Source organism: Ips typographus, linkage group LG1 (genome assembly GCF_016097725.1).
Source record: "Ips typographus isolate SLU linkage group LG1, UJ_Ityp_2.0, whole genome shotgun sequence".
NCBI lineage: Eukaryota > Metazoa > Arthropoda > Insecta > Coleoptera > Curculionidae > Ips > Ips typographus.
This window is the reverse complement of record NC_138422.1, coordinates 17,347,281-17,369,785: the sequence shown is the minus strand read 5'-3', so window position 1 is coordinate 17,369,785 and position 22,505 is coordinate 17,347,281. Positions and strand designations below refer to the sequence as shown.

The 22,505-nt window shown below is 35.2% G+C and overlaps 1 protein-coding gene and 2 pseudogenes across 1 annotated transcript; 1 reads left to right on the top strand and 2 right to left on the bottom strand.

Annotated features, from left to right (window-relative positions):
• Positions 1-9,356: 9,356 nt before the first annotated feature.
• On the bottom strand, positions 9,357-9,469 carry LOC145740524 (5S ribosomal RNA; annotated as a pseudogene).
• Positions 9,470-10,800: 1,331 nt separating this feature from the next.
• On the bottom strand, positions 10,801-18,348 carry LOC145728725 (uncharacterized). The gene is made up of 2 exons (XM_081979186.1): positions 17,905-18,348; positions 10,801-12,741 (listed from the first exon to the last, which is right to left on the bottom strand). The coding sequence occupies exons 1-2, from the start codon at positions 17,925-17,927 to the stop codon at positions 11,151-11,153; spliced, it is 1,614 nt and encodes a 537-aa protein (XP_081835312.1). The 5' UTR covers positions 17,928-18,348; the 3' UTR covers positions 10,801-11,150.
• A 22-nt stretch (positions 18,349-18,370) lies between these two features.
• On the top strand, positions 18,371-22,215 carry LOC145728722 (uncharacterized; annotated as a pseudogene).
• The last annotated feature ends 290 nt before the right edge of the window (positions 22,216-22,505 follow it).

Here is a 22,505-nt window from a genome sequence, read left to right as displayed (position 1 = left end):
ATGTTTTTACATTTTTTTAGACTACTTTGAACCATTTGGAAATTATCTGGTCAGTTTAAATTTGTAAATTAATACTTACCCATTTTCCAATAGATAATTGGTATGTTTTTGTCTCTCAGAAGCCTTTAATATTTCAATATAGCTTGAAAAGCTTCAATTGTAAATTAATCTGTACAACAAAATAAAACCATACAAAAAATAGCAGCAAATAAGCATAAAAAACTAAATTAAGCACAAAAAGAAGAAAAAAGCAAAAAAAGCATGAAAAAACCTGCCAAATGACGTATTTTTGCATAAATCGTTTACATTAGATGTCAAAAGTTGGCTGCTTTTATTATTTGCGAAAAGCAAAATTCCTAGAAATCCGGACTCTATTTATGCCATTACTCACAGGGCATTAACAAGCAGTTGAATATTATGAAACTGCACAAAAAAAATTAAACACAAAAATTCAGTGGAAACGAAAAACTTAAAAAGTGCAAAAATACTCTTGATATCGTTTGTCTCAATAAAGCAATCACTATAAATCGGCGTACAACATAGTGAAAAAGGAATATGACAATAAAGTAAGGCACTCTGATAATAAAATGAAGTGCATGTGGACAATATGTAATGAGATTCTGGGTAAAAGTAAAATCAAATGATATAGCTAATAAATACAATAATAACATATTGTCAATTGTGCCAGAATTAGTGAATGCAATCCAAAGGAAACCGTTTACATCCGTGTAACATCCGGTCAAATAACCAATCAATGTTCTTAAGACCAATTACATCCAAATAAGTACCTATGCGAAAGTGGTAAAAAATAAATAAAAAACAAGCACAGTAGTGGCATTGCCGAAATATCAACAAGCTTTGTGAAAATGTCAATCCCCTACATCGTAATGTGTCATTTAATTATCTCAGAGCTGTAGCTAGTTTCTAAAAAAAAGATATAACCGACTTCAAAAAAAAGCTTAAATTTCATATCATTTTCGTCCACAAGTGACCACAAGATCGGACGGGAACCGGTATATCCAGCGTGGTATGGCAGTTGCCTGTAAACTAATCAATAACCGAGTAACAAAAACCACCAAAGGTGTAGGAGAAATGCAAATGTCATTTTCATGGTTGAAATGATTGGCTTAATTATCTCAGAGCTGTAGCTAGTTTCTAAAAAGAAGATATAACCGACTTCAAAAAAAAAGCTTAAATTCATATCATTTTCGTCCACAAGTGTAAAAAAAGGCAACTACACGTGGTGTTCCCAGGCGGTCACCCATCCAAGTACTAACCACGCCCTACGCTGCTTGACTGCGGTGATCGGACGGGAACCAACAACAACAACAAATACATATATTTCAAAATTACAACAAATTATTACACTATGGATGTAAATACATAAAATGAATGTTGTTACAACTGTTACGCCGAGCGCACTAAGAAGCAACTTCAACATCGTGATAAATCACGGTGGTCGATGTTTTGACCAAGAAATACATCCAGGGAGTGCGAATACAGACGCATCAGTGGGTCTGCCACCTGGGTTTCAACCCTTATGCAGACATTTGAGGAATAAGATATCGCTAGCGCGAGAGATAAGAGTTAGTAAAATTGCGTATGTATATTAATTTTGATTGTAAGCATTGCTGGAAAAATAAAATTCAAAAACCAGCTCAAAAATTGTTTATGTTTAGATACGTGTGAAATAAATAAGTAGAAATTTATATTGTTAATAGTGAGTAAACTGGTTGTCATTGCGATAACAAGATAAACAAATTTAGAAATTGAAGAATTCCAATTTCAAACTTTGCAACCTGCCACCGCATTCGAGTGCTGTAAATATTTATGTCCATATCTAGGACGTTTATCGTACCCTTTTTTTTTTGGGGAATCGCTAGGAATTCCCCTTTTTTAAGGTCGTTCACCATAAACAGCAAGCAGCCGAACCAAACAATAACAGTTTTGCGGTATAAAATTATTCTGATTGTTCACCTTTGTGACCTAATTATGGAGGATGCCACCGCTCAAAAAATAACGGAAGCCTTTTATAAGGTGGGCCGTGTTTGACAGGTTTTGCGGGGTCGAATCTTACTCGGGTTAAATTTTTTGTCAGATGAGATGCGGATATTTTTGAACTATTTTGTAGATGTTGTTATATTCTAAATTTTTCAGATAAGTCATCTATATATTGTGAAATATACTCTATACCGGTAAAATCGTGTAGATCTTGAATTTTTGTGTATTTTGAAGCTGACAGTACACCTCGAAGCATTCTGTTCTGAAAAACAAGGAGCCGCTTTCTTTGGGTGTCAGATATAGAGCACCATATAGGAGCCCCATAAGTGAGGGCAGGTCTAATTATACACTTATATATTAATAGCTTATTATAGGGACTTAGTGGAGATTTTGCACAAGTAAGGGGATATATTTTTTGTTGGGCGGAGAAAGTGCGGCTCAAGGTGTAAGATATGTGTTTATGGAATGACAGACGATCATCTAACATTATACCCAAATATTTTGCAGCTGTTTTTTGATGGATTGCGGCCCCATTCACAATTAGGGGATTTATGATTTTGTTATTAGTGAATTTTCTATTGAAGACTACTAATTCAGTTTTAGCAGCGTTCATATTTAGTTTCCACTTTTGAAAATATGGGGTAATAAGGGTTAAATGATGTGCGAGCCGCTGTTTAGCGGCTTGTGCGTAAAAACTTTTGCTGTATACTGCAGTGTCGTCTGCATATAGGGCAATGTTTGTGAGGGGAAATTTCGGAAAATCAGCTATGTACAAAGTATATAAAAGGGGAGACAGAACTGTTCCCTGGGGTACGGCAGATTTCAAGTTTCTGTAGCCTGAAAATGAGTTTTCAATATTGACTTGAAATGTTCTTTTTGAGAGGTAAGAGTTTAGAAGTGAAACAAAATACAGAGGAATATTATGTAAGACTGCCAATTTATAAAGTAGCCCAGCATGCCAAACGCTATCAAAGGCCTTCTCCATATCCAGTAAGAGCAAGGTAGTATTCATTTTAAGGTTATATGCATCAAAAATGTCATTTACGATCTTGGCAGCAAGTAAATTGGTGTCGTGACCCGGGCGGAAACCAAACTGTTCATCAGGGATAAGCTTTCGCTCGTTACAATATTTTCTAAACCGAGGTGAATGGGAAGATGATCCGAGCTCAAAGCATTTTCAACAGTGAGATCACTTAAATGGCGTAAACCGCAGTTTAAGGCCAGATCTACATAAGACGGGGACATGCCATTAGGAAGGTAGTGGGTTAAAGTGTTCGTGTGTAATAATTGAACATCATGGCGGAGCATAACGAAATCTGCTAGGGTTGTGCCTCGTCGGTTTTGTCGCCTACTTTTCCAAAGCCTACTTCTGGCGTTAAAGTCACCTATTATGAGAGTTTTCTTATTTTGAGGAAAGAGAGCTGAGAGATCGTTTATTGAAAAATCGTTGGTGGTGCGTAAATACATGTGATTATAGTATTGTTTTCTAATTCGACAGAAACATGCTCTATAGAAGTTTGAAACGGTGATATTCTCTTATAATTTACTGTACTGTTTATAATGATTGCTACTCCTCCGCCTCGAGCGTTAGGCCTATCCGCTCTTTCTATGACAAAGTTTCTAATTTTGAGTTTGTCTGATTGGGTAAGTTTAGTTTCGCAAACGCATGCAACATCCAGCTTTCTGCTGTTCAAGTAAAAGTTAAATTCACCAATGTGGCTTACAGTTGAGATTTTTTAGATAGAGTTTGAGGAAAATTAGTAGTTGAGTAAAGACAAAGTAGTGAAACGTAGGTACGTCGTTATTGATTTTTAAAGTAGCTGTAAAATAAGTGAATTTAAATATTAAAGTTTTTTAACTCAGAGCTGAAAAATTTTTGAGATGCTACAAATTTTTCTTCAGGAGATTTACAATTTCTCAGTACGGTTGTGTAATGAGTAAGAGCATTAATTAAGTTATCAATATTGATAAGCGATTCTAATTCCTCAAATTTGCTTTTAAGGGTTAAAAACTTACTTTGATGCGCATCCGACTCTCCAGATGAATTTTGTCGTTTGTTTAGCTTATCTGGAAAGTGCGAATCGTAGTGCGCTCTGTTTATATCAGCGAGTGGCTGGGATTGAGTGGCTTGCTGTTGGGTCCACGCTGGCTGGGTTGGCTGGGGAGCATCAATATATTTTCTTGAGGGTTGCGGAGGTGGTGGTTTTTTATTATTGCGTATGTTCATTCGATATTCATATACTGGACATGACGTGTCAAATGATCGATGAGGTCCACTACAATTGGCGCACTTCACTGTATTTTCTTCATTGCACTGGGTTATTTCATGATTTCCAGCACACTTGGAACATTTTGTACTGCGATGGCAGTTCCTTGCTACGTGACCCCACGTTTGACATCTTCTACATTGTGCCATATCCCGTTGGTTTTTTCTGGTTTCCCAAGACACTTTAACGTTTAGAACATATTTAGCTTGGTTTTGGAGTTTTGAGAGGTTGTACGAACTGTCAAGTACCACTAAATACAATGGTTTATATGTCACTTTCATTGTGAAAATTTCCTTGGCTTTTATGTTATATTCTTCTTCTAGATTTTCCTTCACATCTTCGGGTGAAATGTTTCCTAATAATCCACATAACACAAAAGCATGTGTGCGTTCGTTAGTAGAGGCGTATGTGTGAAATTCTCTTTGCTCTATATTTAATAAATTTCGTTTTAAGTTTGACCAATCAATTGGACAGTCGCAGTAAATAATGACAGATTTCTTGGCATATTTTAGTGAGAACTTCCTCTTCACTAAAGCTTTGATGTTACTAATTAATTCAGCATGGCTTTTCAGATGGCCTTGCAGAATAATTGGGGGAGGCTTTTCATTTTTTTTGGATGGTGTTTGCTGGGCTTTATTTCTTATTTCTTTTTCAGTGGGAGAAGCGCTATTTTCTATATCCATTTGGGTTTGAATCGGAACATCATCTGTCTGAAGAGGCTCAAAGAAATTACTGGTTTGCGTTGCTGCTGGGCTTTCATCGAAAGCGTTCGACCACTTCACGGTTTTGAGGGGAGTGATAAATTTGTCGCTTTGATCGATTGACAACGTGATTCCATCGCCGTCAATTTTTGGTGGATCAACCATTACGGAAGGTTGATCTGTAATAACCTGGTCGTCGATCAAAGTCGGTGTAGGTTGTTGTTCTTTAGTGTTTACGAGAGCGTATTTCCTCGGAATTTCCCCGGTACCGCGGACGAAAAACTAATCAGAAGCGGAAGAGAAATCCTTTCGTAGGTTCCAATACGGACGCAAGTGACTGCGAAACGTTTAACACATCACCTTCGATCAATAACAAAAAGATTTGGCTTTTTGTACACAAAATAAATGAGCATGTAGGGGATACTACAATAAAGGAATACATTGTAAAACGTACAAACTCAATCCCTGAGAATGTCGTAGTAAAAAAGTGTATTCCAAAAGAGTCAAAATCAAGAAAACAATGCTTTATGGTAGGGGTACCACCGGAGTTCAAGGAGGCTATTTATGCAGAGCAGTTCTGGCCAGCAGGACTTGCTTATGAAAGATTCAACTTTGGAAGGGGGAAGAATTTTTTAGACCAGCAACACAATCCAACAACCCAGATAGGACAGGTTGAACAATTGAATGAAAATTCTCTAAAAATCTTTCACATAAACGCTCAAAGTATTAACAACAAAGTGTTGGAATTGGAAGTTCTTTTGTCTCAAGTAGAGCCTGATTTGCTCTGTTTATCTGAACACTGGCTTCAACATAGTGATATCGGAAAGCTCTATTTAAGTGATTATAACCTTATAAGCTACTCTTCTCGAACGGTGTATAGAGGGGGTGGGACAGCTATATTTTGTCAGAATGTAGTTGCGTCTGAGGTATCCACTAGCGTTCAGTCAAAAGAAAGAGTATTCGAGTTTTGTATTTCTAAGTTTGATATGTTGGATAACGAGTGTATCCTTATCTGTGTATATAGGTCGCCTGCTGGCGACACAAATGACTTTCTCTCTGATTTGGACGAACTATTGCGTGGGGTATGCGTCGCACGTGGGCATGCAGTTGTTTGTGGCGATTTTAACATTGATTTTTTGCATAATTCGAAACTTACTGATACTTTACTGCAACTCATGCTATCTTACGGCTTGAAACCTCATGTCGTGGAGCCGACGAGGGTTAGTGCCGTCTCTTCTACCCTGATTGACAACATTTTTTCGAATATCGACGTTGAGTTGATGGAGTGCTCAGTGCTCAAAACTTGTATGTCTGACCACTATTGGCGATAAATGTATCAGCGGGTAACTTTCCCGGATTGTGCAAGGTGAACAGAAGGGCATTTAAAGAAGAAAATATTGCATTATTTGTACAATATATGTCTGAAACTTCTTGGTCGGATGTTTTTGATCTGGATGGCGCGGACGCTAAATATGCGAGTTTTTTCGAAACAGTATTTTTCTGGTTTGATACGGCATTTCCCGTAGATACCATAACAACTAATAAAAAGTCTAAAAGTTGGATTGGTCGAGAGATAAGTGACTACTCTGACTACATTAAAGATCTTTATGTATGGTACAAAGAAACAAAAAGCCCATTAGTCTACCAGCAATACAAAAGGGAGCGTAAACAATATAGACACTTCCTTTCTAATTATAAAAAGGCTCTTTTTGATAGTCAAATCTCAAGCTCAACTAATAAAAGTAAATCAGCCTGGAATATTTTTAATAAACTTACTAATAAAGTAAAGCAACAGCGCGAGTTGACTCTCGTTGACAGTGGCAGCGTACTGTCAGACCCTGGACGAATATCTGAATTGTTCAACTCTCACTTCAGTGCTTCAAGTACAAACCTACAATTTGTCCCGGTATCAGATTTGTTCCAATACCCTACAATATTTTTGGATCCCATAGATGAGCGTGAAGTATTTAGACTCTTGATGAGCCTGCCAAATAAATTTTCTGCAGGTCTGGACGAGATTCCCGTTAAAATCCTGAAACATGTAGCTCATTTTATATCAGAACCACTGGCTGACATAATCAACGAGAGTTTCACCACGGGTACCTTTCCAGATAGTTTAAAAGGAGCCAAAGTGGTTCCCATCTACAAGAACGGAGAACCTACATCAGTTGAAAACTACAGACCCATCTCAATTTTACCCTCTCTCTCGAAAATATTCGAACGGGCACTGTACGACCGGTTGTATAAATATTTTAGCTCTTTTAATATTTTTACTACTCATCGGTATGGTTTTCTACCAAAAAAGTCAACAGAATTGGCCATATATAATACAATAAATTATATTATGGAAAATCTAGATAATAAAAACAAGGTAGCTGGTATTTATTTCGATTTGTCAAAGGCTTTTGACAATATTAATCATGAACTTTTAATTAAAAAACTGGAGGGATACGGTGTTAGGGGAGTCTGTTCTAGATTGGTTCAGTCTTATCTACAAAACAGAAGTCAGTGTGTTTCAATAACGTCAAATGGCATTACACATATATCTCAGTCAAGAAAAATTACACAAGGAGTCCCGCAGGGATCCATTTTGGGTCCACTCTTATTCATAATTTATGTCAACGAATTGTCCGAACGAGTTGACGACGGAATGGTCTGTCAGTATGCTGACGATACTTCGGTCATATTGGCATGTTCAACTAACAAAACCCTATCATCTTTTTGCTCAAAAACGCTACAAACCATGGAAGAATGGTGCGCGGAAAACTGCTTGAGATTGAATGTTGAAAAGACTCGGTTGCTAAACTTTGATAAACAAAAGCAAAACTACTCCCTTTACGTTCCCTGTAAAGGTGGATCTATTCCAGTCGATAGCGGCACAAAATTTCTAGGAGTTTATCTGGAACCACAATTAAATTGGGAAATAAACAGCAAAGTCCTTGTTTCCAGACTAAGCAGTATCTGCGCTCTTTTGCGCCGACTCCGAGATGTTCTGACCTTAGATTCCATTCGAATGTATTACATTTCCTGTGTCCAACCATTAATCTCATATAGTATCCTGTTCTGGGGTTCTTCAGCCGGCGGCTCATCGTCGGTATTCATAGCGCAAAAACGCATCATTCGTACTATATTCAATTTGAAACCTACCACTAGTTGTAAATCCTATTTTAGTAGTTTTAACGTTTTTACTGCTCCGGCATTGTATTTCCTGGCACTGGTGGTTTTTGTGAAGAAAAACCCTGAGCTCTTTAATAGAAACTGTGATATTTATACCCCCGAAATGTCGATGGGCACCAGGTGTGCTACTGATCTTCGCGTACCCAGACATCAGTCAAGTTTCTTCGAAAAAGGCCCTTTTTATAGAGCGATCAAAGCATACAACATGTTGCCACGTGATATTCGACGGGTTCGGGTTGCCGCCTCGTTCAGAGAGAGAGTCATCACTTTTCTTAAGGAAAAACAATATTATTGTTTCAATTTTACTAAGTAATTGTCATATTATTAAATGTTGTATTTTAAATATGTACTGTCACTTATACATCAATCTAGTTTTAAATTTTTAAAGATGTAAACTCTACTTTTACTTTAGGTGTTTCAAACACCAACATGTGACGTTGCTTTGTGATCCCGGTATCATTTTGATGGCAATAAATGTATTATTATTATTATTATTATTATTATTATTATTATTATTATTATTATTATTATTATCTCGTAGTTTGACTTGAAATTGGTTTGGGCTTCCTATCGTGTACGATGCGTAGGTGGTTGGATATAGTTTGATGTTTTACTTTGTGTTTTCGTTCTAAACTGTACAGAATTTCACTACATCGTCTACATTTTGTATTCGACTTTAGTCTGTCGATCAAGATTCTTCTTTGGCATTTGGTGTCTTCGGGTGATATTTCGCCGTCAACTGATATAAGCGATGTTAACGATGAGACTGAATCCGCGTCATCCTCTAATGACATGTACACCAAAACAAAACTATTGGCGATTTAAAATTTATTGTCTATAACAGCCTGTACAGGGCTGATAAATTCACTATGATGTTGAACACCACTTTTATTAAAAAACACACGGAATTTTGTAAATAAACAAAATCGTATTTGATATCAATAAAAGAGCGTTATCTCAAAAATTCGATCTGCGCCGCACGAATGCTGGGCAGTAACTGGACGGGAACCGGTATATCCAGCGTGATATGGCAGTTGCCTATAAATCAATTATTAACCGAGTAATAAAGTGTAGGAGAAATGCAAATGTCATTTTCATGGTTGAAATGAATGGCTTAATTATCTCAGAGCTGTAGTTAGTTTCTAAAAAGATGAAATAACCGATTTCAAAAAAATTAGCATAAGTTCCATATCATTTTCGTTCAAAAAAAAGGCAACTACACGTGGTGTTCCCAGGCGGTCACCCATCCTAACCACGCCCTACGCTGCTTGACTGCGGTGATCGGACGGGAACCGGTATATCCAGCGTGGTATGGCAGTTGCCTATAAAATTATCAATAACCGAGTAATAAAAACCACCAAAAGTGTAGGAGAAATGCAAATGTAATTTTCATGGTTAAAATGATTGGCTTAATTATCTCAGAGCTGTAGCTAGTTTCTAAAAAGATGATATAACCGACTTCATAGAAATAAGCATAAGTTCCATATCATTTTCGTCTACAAGTGCAAAAAAAAGGCAACTACACGTGGTGTTCCCAGGCGGTCACCCATCCAAGCACTGACCACGCCCTACGCTGCTTGACTGCGGTGATCGGACGGGAACCAACAACAACAACAACAAATACATATATTTCAAAATTACAACAAATTATTACACTATGGATGTAAATACATAAAATGAATGTTGTTACAACTGTTACGCCGAGCGCACTAAAAAGCAACTTCAACATCGTGATAAATCACGGTGGTCGATGTTTTGACCAAGAAATACATCCAGGGAGTGCGAATACAGACGCATCAGTGGGTCTGCCACCTGGGTTTCAACCCTTATGCAGACATTTGAGGAATAAGATATCGCTAGCGCGAGAGATAAGAGTTAGTAAAATTGCGTATGTATATTAATTTTGATTGTAAGCATTGCTGGAAAAATAAAATTAAAAAAAAACGGACGTGCAGTTAGGAATCGAGATTCGATAACAAATTTTTAAAAAACTTTATTGTTAGCGGTAAAGCGACAAGTGACAACTAACTCAAATGTAGGTTACAGTCCTATTTAATACATTAAATGTACTGAGCTAAGCATAAGCATTTATTACTACAATGTTAGCATTTCTAGGAACGTAACTCCTCCCCTCGTAGATGAAAGCACGGATTAGAAAGACGTGATTTCACCTTTACACAATAATGACATTTTCACAATTTTCGGGATCGTTATGTTTCTTGAAATACTTTGGAACAAACCTTAATATTATAAAATAGATTATTAAACACGTAATTCCTATACAGTGCGTTTTTTTTAACGCGCAACATAGGATTTCACGTGTTAAATTTTTAAGCCCATGTTAGACCATGTAATTTTGGAACTACAAGTATAAAACTTGACGGGTGGCTATTTCGTACCCTGAAGCTTAAGTAAATTTACCAATTCGGCCTAAAAAGTGTTAAAAAACTTGCAAAAAATCATCTTTTTTCGAAAAGGTTTTATCGTTTCATACTCCCTGTATGCATTGTTGTTCTTTGTTGGGTTTGATACTGGCACGGCAGGTAGCAGGTAAAATTTGGCGTAGAAAGTAAAACAGGGTGATCATTAACTTTATATCAAGAAAGTTAAGAACAAAAGAAGTATTTTTATAAGTGAATTGTTCAAATTGACCTCCGTTTGAAGCCAAACAGTATATTCCAAACAATCATAAAATGCCCTTTTGACGTTCAAAAGATGTCTGGTCGTGATGCAGTCAAAATAAGTCACTTTACCTGCTACCTACCCTGCCAGTATCAAAAACAACAAGGAACAACAATGCATACAGGGAGTATGAAACGATAAAATCTTTTCGAAAAAAAAAGATTTTTTTCCAGTTTTAAATAACTTTTTAGACCAAATTGGTAGACTTACTTAAGCTTCAGGGTACTAAAGACACACCCGTCAAGTTTTATACTTGTAGTTCCAAATTAACATGGTCTAACATGGGCTTAAAAATTTAACACGTAAAATCCTATGTTGCGCGTTAAAAAAAACGCACTGTATAAAGTACAATAGTCCAAAAACTAACTCTATTAACATACACATTACTAGAAAATTCGGAAAGTTCTTTTTTCTGTTCTTGAAGTTTAACACGTATTTGGTCTACTTCTTTGATATTGACAGCATCCAAATCCAATGATGGCGGTTGATAACTTTTTGATTGATTTTTCCTCATTTGACTAAAATCCAATTGTGGAAGTATCAACTCCTGATATTGTAACTGGTTTGGTTTGAATGTCTGTAGCATGATTGATTGCATTTTGATTTGACAATCAATCGGTACTTCGGCAAGATAGGTGCCCATCAATGGCATAGTTTCCTCATTTTCCTGACAACTTAACTTAGCTGTGATGCGAGTTGGGACAATGATTATCCATTTGCCATCGGCGACTTTTGTAATTTGGATCGACGCAACTTCTAATTGAAAAGGGTGGCACGATGTTATGTTCGGCTCATGGTTAAGTAATTGAACTTCACAGGGAGAAAGCTTTTCCTGGGTACTGCTGTGAGTCCGCTTACAAAGGAACTGTTCTGGAACCATTTCTTGACATCTTGAACTCATGTATTGGTACTTGGAGTTATGGAGTGCTAAGTATGGCTTGTGTGGAATGTTGACCCAAAATGTTCCATCGTTAAGTACCGGAAGTGGAAATACTTCAAAATATTGGTACATATCCGATTCAACAAGTGGAATTTCCAATATGAAAATCAAGCTGGTTTCTTTTAAGTAACATTTTATTTCGATTAATTTTTCTAAAATTAAGATGTTTTCTATGTTACTTTGAACTGGTAATTTATTCATTTGAAAATGTGGTTCTAGCTTTTTGATTTCCAATAATAGATGCTTAGGGTCAATTATCGAATTATGCAAAGTGTTTGATTTGGCAAAACTGATTGCAATTTCTAGTGTGTCAAGAATATTATAAATAGATTGATACAGCAATGTGATTTGATTGATTATTGCGAATGTTTGAAAATATATTTTCATATCTTCATGCAGTAGTTTAGCTTCTTTAATAGCTTGTTCAATCTGCAAAATTCGCGATTTTAAAATGATTTCATTGTGAGTGATGTTTGATATCATTTTTTGAAACTTTTGAACTGTTGAATCTATTAATGTTATTCGATTGATTGCATCGGTCTTAAGTTTGTTCTGCATTTGCTGCAAAGCCGTAATTTTTATGTTTATTTCCTCAGCATCATTCTGATCTAAATTTCCAGTTATGCTTTTAATGAAAGTTCCTAATGGGTTAAATAATCCTCGTTTACTCTTATGTTTAAATTCGAAGGTGGGGATAATTTGTTCCAAAAGGTTGTCAATTCTGTTTTCCAACATGTGTAATGAAAACAAAGCATTATTAAATTCTGATGTGTTTTTAGTAATGCTACTGGAAAGATGTTGAGCTTTATCCTTTAATGATTGGTATTGATCAATTATTGGCTTCAACTTATATTCTTGAATAAATGTCCAATGGTCAGATATAATTTCAGCTGTTCCAATTTTAAAGGGTAGTATCCCTGGATGTTTGTCTAAATTATGAAGTTTTATTCTTGTCCCGAAGGTCCAGCCAAATCTGGAATAACAGATTTGATTTTGGTTTCATTAATATGAATTACTTCAATTTGATTATTTTTAGGATTTTTGATTTTGATTTTATTATTTGGTAATATTTCCTGAAGAATGAAAGGGCCTAAAAATTTACTTTTAGTTTTAGCTGATCTATCTCCAGATTTCTTATAAACTTGACATCCGACAGTTAGATCGCAGTTTGTTTTGTTTTCATTAATTTTATTAATTATTTGTTCTTTGTTTGTTTGACATTTTTCACAGATTTTCTCGTATAAAATTTGTGTATTATTTTTGTGATTGTTAATATACTCTGTGTAAACGTGAGAGGGTATTAATTTCATTGGGTCTCTTGAATCTGTGTGTCCGAGTACTAATTCAAAGGGTGTAAAATTGGTACTTGAATGAATAGTACTATTATAAGCAATTATTGCATAAGGCATTAGCTTAGTGATATTAGCGCGTGGATCAGATTCTTTAAGAATTCTTAAATGTTCAATAAGAGTTGAATGTAATCTCTCTACAGGTGAATTAGATTCGTGATGATAGGGTGTAGTAAAATGTATTTGTATTCCATGTGCATTCAATAATCCTTTTACAACCTCATTTTGAAATTCGGAACCATTGTCTGCAACAATTTGTTGTGGAATACCGAAAAACTGAAAGAAGTGTATTAATTGTTCAGCACACGATGTAGCATTTCCTGAATAAGGCAAAGCTTGTGCAGCTTTTGAGAATTTGTCTAGGAAAGTTAGGAATTTTTGATTTCCTGCCATAAACGTGTCAACATGGATTATCTCAAAAGGCTTTGTTGGCGTTTGTGTCAATATTAGTGGTTGATTAGGCGGTCTTCGATTATATTTTGATCTTTGACAAATTTCACAATTATTAATATAATTGGTAACGTCAGTTTTTAAGGATTTCCAATAATAATTGGATTTTAAATGATTGTATGTTTCCTGAATTCCGCGGTGATTGGTTTTACCTTCATGTCTATGTTTAATCATTAATTGACGTTCTTCTGGATGTACGTTGTTAATTAATTTTGAACATTCAACAAGCTTAGCTTTTTTAAAATAATTATTCATGCAATGTTGAAAGTATACTCTTAGTTCTTTCGAATAAAAGTAAACGTATGTTGTTTTGGCATTTAGATATTCTTTAAGAAAATCTTTAATACGTTCAACATTGGGTGGTAAAGTTGCATGTATAATTTTATTTCCATCAAAATTTTCACGTTCAACTTTACTGTAAGAATCGTAAGGAGATTTTTTAATGATTAATTGATGAGTTTTGTTGTTAATGATTTCATCTAACATAGTCATATTTGAATAGTTATCTATAGCATTTACGCTATGTGCTGTCTCCGATAAGGTGTCACTTTGATTATTATTATTAGATGGACGAATTAATACATCAGAAATAATATTAATTTTAGGTTGACAATCATGCTCGATTTCTTTAATTGTTTCGGCTACCATTTCATTAGTAATATTGTTAGGATCAAAATTATCATTTAGAAATTCCGAAACATCATTGTCAATATTTCCTGGGCAATTAACAAGAGATTCAGTTTCCAAAGCGTTAATTGGGATTCTAGATAAAGCGTCAGCATTGGTGTTTAAACTACCTTTCTTATAAATTATTTCGTAGTCAAATTCTTCAAGTCGAAGTCTCCAACGAACCAACTTAGAATTAGGTTCTTTTAGATTAAACAGCCAAACTAATGGTCTGTGATCAGTGTAAATTTTAAATTTCTGTCCATACAAATATGGTCGAAAATATTTACAAGCCCATACTATTCCTAAGAGTTCCTTTTCTATTGTGGAATATTTTTGCTCTGTTTCATTAAGGGTTCTAGATGCATAAGCAATGGGTTGATCATTTGGTGGATTGCCTTGTGACAATACAGCCCCTAAAGCTATATTTGAAGCATCAGTGGTTAGCACAAAAGGTTTTGAAAAATCTGGATATTTTAAAATAGGTGCATTTATTAGTAATTCTTTAAGGTGTTCAAAAGATTTAATAAAGGCTTCATTATGAGTTACTTTTGCTCCTTTTTTCAAACAAATGGTTAATGGTTTTGTAATTTTGGCAAAGTCTTTAATGAATCTACGGTAGTAACCTGCTAATCCAAGAAAAGATTTAATTTCTTTTTGAGTTTTTGGAATTGGAAAATTTTTTACTGATTCGATTTTTTCAGGATTGGGTTTTACTCCTTCACATGTTATTTTATGTCCAAGATAAGCGACTTCTTTGTGTAAAAATTCTGATTTGTCTAATTGAACTTTGAAATTTGATTGTCGAAGACGTTCAAAAACTTCACGAAGTCTTTCAATATGTTCCTGAAGGGATGTGCTAAAAATGATTATATCATCAAGGTAGACTAAACATGTCTCATTTTGAAGTCCTCTGAGCATGTTATTCATAACTCTTTGAAAGGTTGAAGGTGCGTTTTTAAGTCCGAATGGCATTCTTTTAAATTCATAATGACCTGTATCTGTAGAAAATGCAGTTTTAGGAATATCCAAGGGATCTAACTCAATTTGATGAAATCCATTAGCAAGATCAAGAGTAGAAAAATACTGAGCTTTTCCTAACTTGTCAAGGATGTCCGATATATTTGGTAAAGGAAATTTATCATCGATGGTTTTTTCATTTAATTTTCTATAGTCTATGACTATTCTCCATTTCCTTTTTCCAGATGCGTCTAATTTTTTTGGTACAATCCAAATGGGACTACTCCAAGGAGAATTAGAGTGTTGAATGATATTATTTTCAAGCATTTTGTTTATTTGCATATTTACTTCTTGTTTATGCACTGCGGGGTATCGATATGTCTTTGTAAATAATGGGGTTTCATCCGTTAAATTGATTTTATGTTTAATTTGATTAGTGAAAGTTAAAGGTGTTCCTTCACAATAAAATATGTCTCGATATTGAAAACAAAGATTTCTAATAGCTTTAAATTCTTCTTTGTTACAATGAGAAAGACGTAAATTTTTTAAATTTTGTTTTTGAAGGTTGTCATAATATTCGTTAATTTCCGTGTTAGTTTCCATTTTTTCCACAAAATTTATTTCCGTTTCATTTACTTTTTCAATATTTAAAGGTTCAAAAATGTTAATTTTTATAGGATTTTCAGAAGGATTTAAAATAGTTGTTAATGCATGAAAATTATTAACTTCTACTAAAGCTTCTGGCATTTCCGCTTTTCCAAAATTTATGTAGTTTAATATACCTAAACCTTGTTGTTGTTTAACAGGAAGTTTCACTTTTTGACATGTTCTAGGTGATATTACAATTTCAAAAGTATTACAGTTGATTGAATTGTTAGGTTGATTATCGAACAATAAGGGTATTACAACTTCAGGTGTTTCTAACATACAGTTATTTAAGTTTACACTTGCACCAGTTTGTTTTAAGAAGTCAATACCTAAAAGTCCGTCAAATCTAGGTGAAAAGTCAAATATGTAAAATTTATGATTTCCTGAAATCTTAAATAAAGAGAAAATTGGTATTTCAACTACTTCACTATGCAAAGAGGTTGCATGTGCCGTTTTGACAGTAAATAGTTCTTGTGAAATTAATTTTGGATAAATTGAATAAGCTAGTTCAGGTTTAATGAAACTTTTACCGCTTCCTGTGTCTATTAAAAAGTAGGCATTTAGCTCTGGTAAGAAAATGACAGGTAAATCACAATGAGTATAGTTGTTTAAATGTATTGTTAAATTTGGTGACTGATTGAGGGGTCTATCCGAAAATTTACATTATCGGATTGCTGCATATTTTCATATTGAAAGTTTGTGTCTACGTAATTGTCATTTTCAGAATCGAAACATTGATTATTTTCTTCATTTGTATAAGGGTCAAAATTATTATTAGACATTATAGGTGTGTCAAACGCAAATGATTCGTCATTTGGGTTTTGAGGAAATTCTTCTTCTGTTGGTGTTTCAACAGATTGGTTATATAGCTCTTGGCTAGTAAAAGTACGATTTTGAGGTCTATTTTGTTGTTGAAGAGCTCTTTTAATGATAGTGTTACCTGACGAAATATCCATAGGCTCACCTCTACTAAAATTTTGATTTTGATTAAATTGTCTCAATCGATTACTTTGACCAAATTGATTTTGATTTGTAAAACCGTGTTGAAAATTTCGAGTTTGATTTGATCTGGGTCTAAATTGTCCATAACCTTTGAAAGCTAGGTTGCTCCCATTTTGATACTGATTTCGGGGAAAATTATTATGGTACTGTTGTGTTGGTGTTGTGTTATGCTGAAATGCATTAAATGTGGGTCTTGGCAACTGTGTGGGCATAGTATGCATTACGTTCCCATTTTCTCTATGGAATATAGGTCGATGCATGGTTTGCACTACAGGTTGACTTTGAAAAATGTTATTTTTATTTTGATTAGGTACAATGCTGCTGGAGTGAGGGGAAATTTTATTGGTTACACTATTTCTGTTTCTGAAGTAAATAAAATTTTCCTCTTCAATTGCATGAGTCATTGCCTCTTCTAAAGTTTGGGGATTTTTCAATCTAATTACTAATTGCATATGATAATCTAAACCATTAATAAAGGTTTTCATGGTTAGTTTACCATACTCGGAGATTTTTAATAATTTTACTTCGCGAGGGTCATTTGATGCGTTAACTTTTGAATACAACAGACTTCTAGCGTCTTGCAACCTAATACCGAATTGCAATGAATTTTCAGATTTATATGGTTTCATAGTTATGATATCTTGCACTACACAATCTGTAGATCTTTGATCAGAAAATGTGGCATAAATAGCATCTTTTACTAGGTTCCAACTGTTTAATTCGATTCTAGAAGCTATTAAATCTGCTGCTCTACCAGTTAGTTTACTTAAAATAGTATCAAATAATGCAATATTTAAGGGTGCATTAACATTAGCTCTATCTTGGTGTGCGCCAAGAAAATTTTCACAAGCTGTAATAAATCTACTTATATGTTTGGCATTACCGTCAAACAAAGGTATATTATCAGCTTGATATCTGATTAATGCATAATTAGTAGCCATTTTACAGAAAATAAACTTGTTATTAATGAACTAATTAAAGTAATTATTTTAAATTGTAATATTGGTTTTCCAACTTGTTTCACCAAACATGCAATCAATAAATCAATATTTTCCACTTACAATAGTATTAGAAGTAGCTTCATTCCTTAGTCTAGGATCCAATAGGAGAAGCGATGCTTGTCTGCTCCCTGGGGTTACTTATGAGGCCTTAAGGACGATTCTTGTTCCTTGAGTCTCGCACCAATAGGACTTGTCGAAGTTGGGCAATTCCCTGGTCAATGAGTTGCTTGCCGTTCCCGAAACTAGTTTTTTGATGTTCGGATCTGTTCACGAATCGTTGAGACGAACCGGAAAATGCACGATGCACGCCGTTGAACAAATCCTACCGACTGCGCCAGTTAGGAATCGAGATTCGATAACAAATTTTTAAAAAACTTTATTGTTAGCGGTAAAGCGACAAGTGACAACTAACTCAAATGTAGGTTACAGTCCTATTTAATACATTAAATGTACTGAGCTAAGCATAAGCATTTATTACTACAATGTTAGCATTTCTAGGAACGTAACTGTGCCTGGTGCGAGTGTATCAAAACAATTTTTTTGCTGATAAACGCACGAATCAAAAAGAATTTAAACTATTTTGAAACGATTTTGCGGGCACCGTTAGAAATACAGGGTCTGGTCAAAAGTTATAATGTATCCCGGGAGTTCTCAGTCCGAATCGGACTTGGCCTCCCAGGACGATAAATTTACCGTACCCAAATCCAAAAAACGGGGTAGAAAACCAAAATCTACACCTGAATCATCGAACCCTACTACTCCAACTCAAGACATGAAGAGACCGGCACTAGACAAAACAACTTCACGCACTACATCATCCACCTCTATAACACTATCAACACCAACACCTACAACATCTATGAGCAACACCAACCAATCGAGACACCTAATGTTTAAACTATCATTCAGCGTCATTGCACCACCAACACTAACTAGAATTCAACTGGCAATAAAATGGGAACATATAAACAAAACGAATAAAGACGTAATCATTAAATATGAGACTAACTTTCTCATCAAAACCAACGACGAGTTCAACACAACCAACGCACTGGAACTTCTCAAAGAGCAGGGAGTAATCATGTCGTTTAAGATGCAGACGCACAGTTCAAACCCACCAATGACCACTAATGTCAACAGAGGTGTCCGGCCATCATTTTCGGTGGTGGCCACCGGGGTGGATCTCGACATCACTGACGAGATGTTCCTAAACCACCTTAAAGAAATTCATCCATAGATAAGATTCTGCAAGCGAATTATATCAAGGCAACGAGGAGCACCTACTCTAATGATGCGTCTAATTACGGGAGACCACGCGACTTACGAAAGCCTGATGACAGATAGAAGTGTGCACTTTCTGGGCCGCATCTACCGTATTGTGGAAAGCAAGCCACCTGTACCCATCCCTGCACCCTGCAGTAAATGCTGTTCATACGAACATCGGTCGGAGGACTGCAAGAAGCCCGTTAAGTGCACCAAATGCCAAGGAAACCATCCAACTAATATCTGCACTTCACCACTTCCAGTTAAATGTGCAACATGCAACTCGGACGATCATGCAGCCTGGAGCATGAAGTGTCCCAAACGTCCTACAGCACCCATAGAGGGAATTCCAAATGTTAAGGTAAAATGTGTCAACAAGAGAACAGACGAGGTGTCGGGGTCGATCGCGACAGACAGCCGAATTCACAAACCAATTACTACACACGACTACATAATAAACAAATACAAACACCAACTGAACAAAACAAGCAACAACAACAGAGAAGAATTAATTAAAAAACTACGCAAACAGATTATTGACGACCACAGCGTTGACACTTCCGTTGTTTTTTTTGGAAACTACATGTACAGGGTGGGCAAATAAGCGAGGTAAGCGGCTGTACCTCCGAAACTAATGATCGTAGAGAGTTACGGTAAAAAAATTTATAGGTTAAGTAGGTAAGGGAAAATGCTGGAAATTATTTTCAAGTTTCCAAGATGGCTACCAGAGGGCGTTTGCGCCATCTTGAATTACATAAAGTTACGTTTCTTGTGATTTTCCCCAATGAATGTAACAAAAAAGTATTTGCGTTTTAATGTTAACTTAAAGTCGAACATTTTTTGAAAAAAACATTTTTCTCTATCTTTCGAAATAAAGTGGTGGGGGGTATTTGAATGTTGTTTTAAATAAATGCCTGTAAGTTCGAAACGTCTTTAATACATTTGGATAAATTTGGTATCATTGAAAAGAGCATTTCTTGGGCTTTTAGGTTTCTTCTGATAATGACAGTTGTGACCTAAACGGCCGCCGATAGAGGGCGTAATTGAGTAATGAGACGCAAATTTTGATGCAACAACAAATAAGAGTAATGTCTTCAGCAATTGAAAACTATAATAATTCTGTCATTTCATTAAAAGTGAATGAAGAAAAATTAAATAAAAATTTTGAAAAATTCAATGAATTTTCTACAAAAGTGACTAACAAGATCAATGAGTTTTCGCACATCAGACTAATAACTGAACACATTAATTTATTGTCGCAATTAATTGTCGAATTAAATGAAGAATATGACATTTTGATTTCATCAATTCTTTTTACTAAGCAAGGAATCATTCATCCAGATGTAATAAGTCCTAGACAATTAAGAGATGAACTTTTTAAAATAAAACTAAATAATGATATTAACTTTCCAATTTCATTGACCAATTATGATAATGTATACAAATATTTCTCAATTTGTAAATTACACGTAATTTACAATAACGACATTTTAATATTTGCGATCAAAATTCCAATAACTTCTGATCAGACGTACAACTTGTACAACATGATTCCTCTTCCAGTTTTTGACATCTTCACCTACACTTATTCATTTATTGATCCCTCAAGTCCTTTCTTAATGATAAGCACTACCAAAACAAGATTTGCTTTATTGAAAGACTTGTCTAACTGCAAAATCCTGGACGATACTACCAAACTCTGCGAGGATACAACTACATATCTAACTTCGCAAAAACCAGTGTGCGAGGTCCAGCTCAAAATAAGCCAGTCCAGTACAATTCCCGTGGATTGTATTACAAAAACCATCAAAGCTAATTTGGAGGCTTATCACAAGCTAACAGAAAATGAATGGTTATTCATCACTACCGATCCTGTAAGTGCAACCCTCTCTTGTGAGCCAAACTCTGAAGTTCTTTTGGAATTTACCCTTAGTAAAACGGGAATTCTAAAACTCGACACAGGATGCAAGTGTTTTACTTTATCATCTGTTCTTCAATCAACGTCTAACCGAACTAGTAATTTCACTAACTTCATCCCCAATGTAAACATCAATCAAGATGACTGTTGTATTAAGGATAGAGAAGACTTAAAGAAAGTGACCATGGAACCACTCCAATTAAATAACATCAATCTTGATGAATTGAGGCATGCCAAACATAAATTGGAAATGTTTGAAGAAACCCTCCAAAGTGAAATCAACAAACCATTTTTTGGAGAACATCATACCTTGTGGAACTTAGTCATTTCTGGCTCTATAATAATCGTCATTGCTGTCGGCATATGCTGTTGCTGTTCCAAGTATTGCTGCAGTTGTAAATGGATACCGATTATTGGAAGATTCCTGCCTGAAAAGAAAGTGATCCACCAGTTGACGTCTCATAGCCACAATTCCTCTATCTCCAACAGTAACATTTTTATACATTCAAATGCACCAGAAGAAGTGTTGCAACAGTTTAGACGAGACAGAGAACCCACTGAGCTACTACCCTTAAACTCCAGCCTCCCAGTGACTACCATGACTTCAACTTCGACCAGAGTACCAGCCGTCAGGTCTACAAACCCTCAAGACTACAAAAATCCTTTCGTCGTTAAATCGCGAAAATCCACCTCGATCAGAGACAATTAACTATTTATCTAGTTAAACTTACCTATATTCTTTATTTGTGGTCTTGTTATTTTTAATCACTATTTTTAGTTGGTTAAGTTACCTATCTATCTTATTTACTTACTTTATGTTATTTTATGGTATTATTTTTAATCATTATTTTTAGATGTTATTCATATTCTTAATTTTATTGTAAATTTATATTTTGTTCTTCTTGAATTAATCAATTACGATATCTTGTTCTTATCTTATTGATTAATCTTAAGGAGGGAGGGATGTTATATTCCCACGCTTATTCCTATATTTTATTACGTTTATACTTAGTCAGCTCTAGACCCACTTCATTCCATCTCTCTCTTTAATCGCAATTCTTTTTCGCTTACTAGTTTAAGTCTTAGGCCGCAAGCATTACTGTAGCATTCAATTACCATTCCGACTCTCAACCACATCTCATCATAGATTTTTAGTTTAAGAACGTAGTCATTAAACACCTTAACCAGTACTCGTGAATTTTACTTGTTCAACAACATCGAACCTAACATTACATTCATTGGGGAAAATCACAAGAAACGTAACTTTATGTAATTCAAGATGGCGCAAACGCCCTCTGGTAGCCATCTTGGAAACTTGAAAATAATTTCCAGCATTTTCCCTTGCCTACTTAACCTATAATTTTTTTTACCGTAACTCTCTACGATTATTAATTTCGGAGGTACAGCCGCTTACCTCGCTTATTTGCCCACCCTGTACATACTGAGGTTTGACATGCTCTCACCTACCAGACATTCCCCG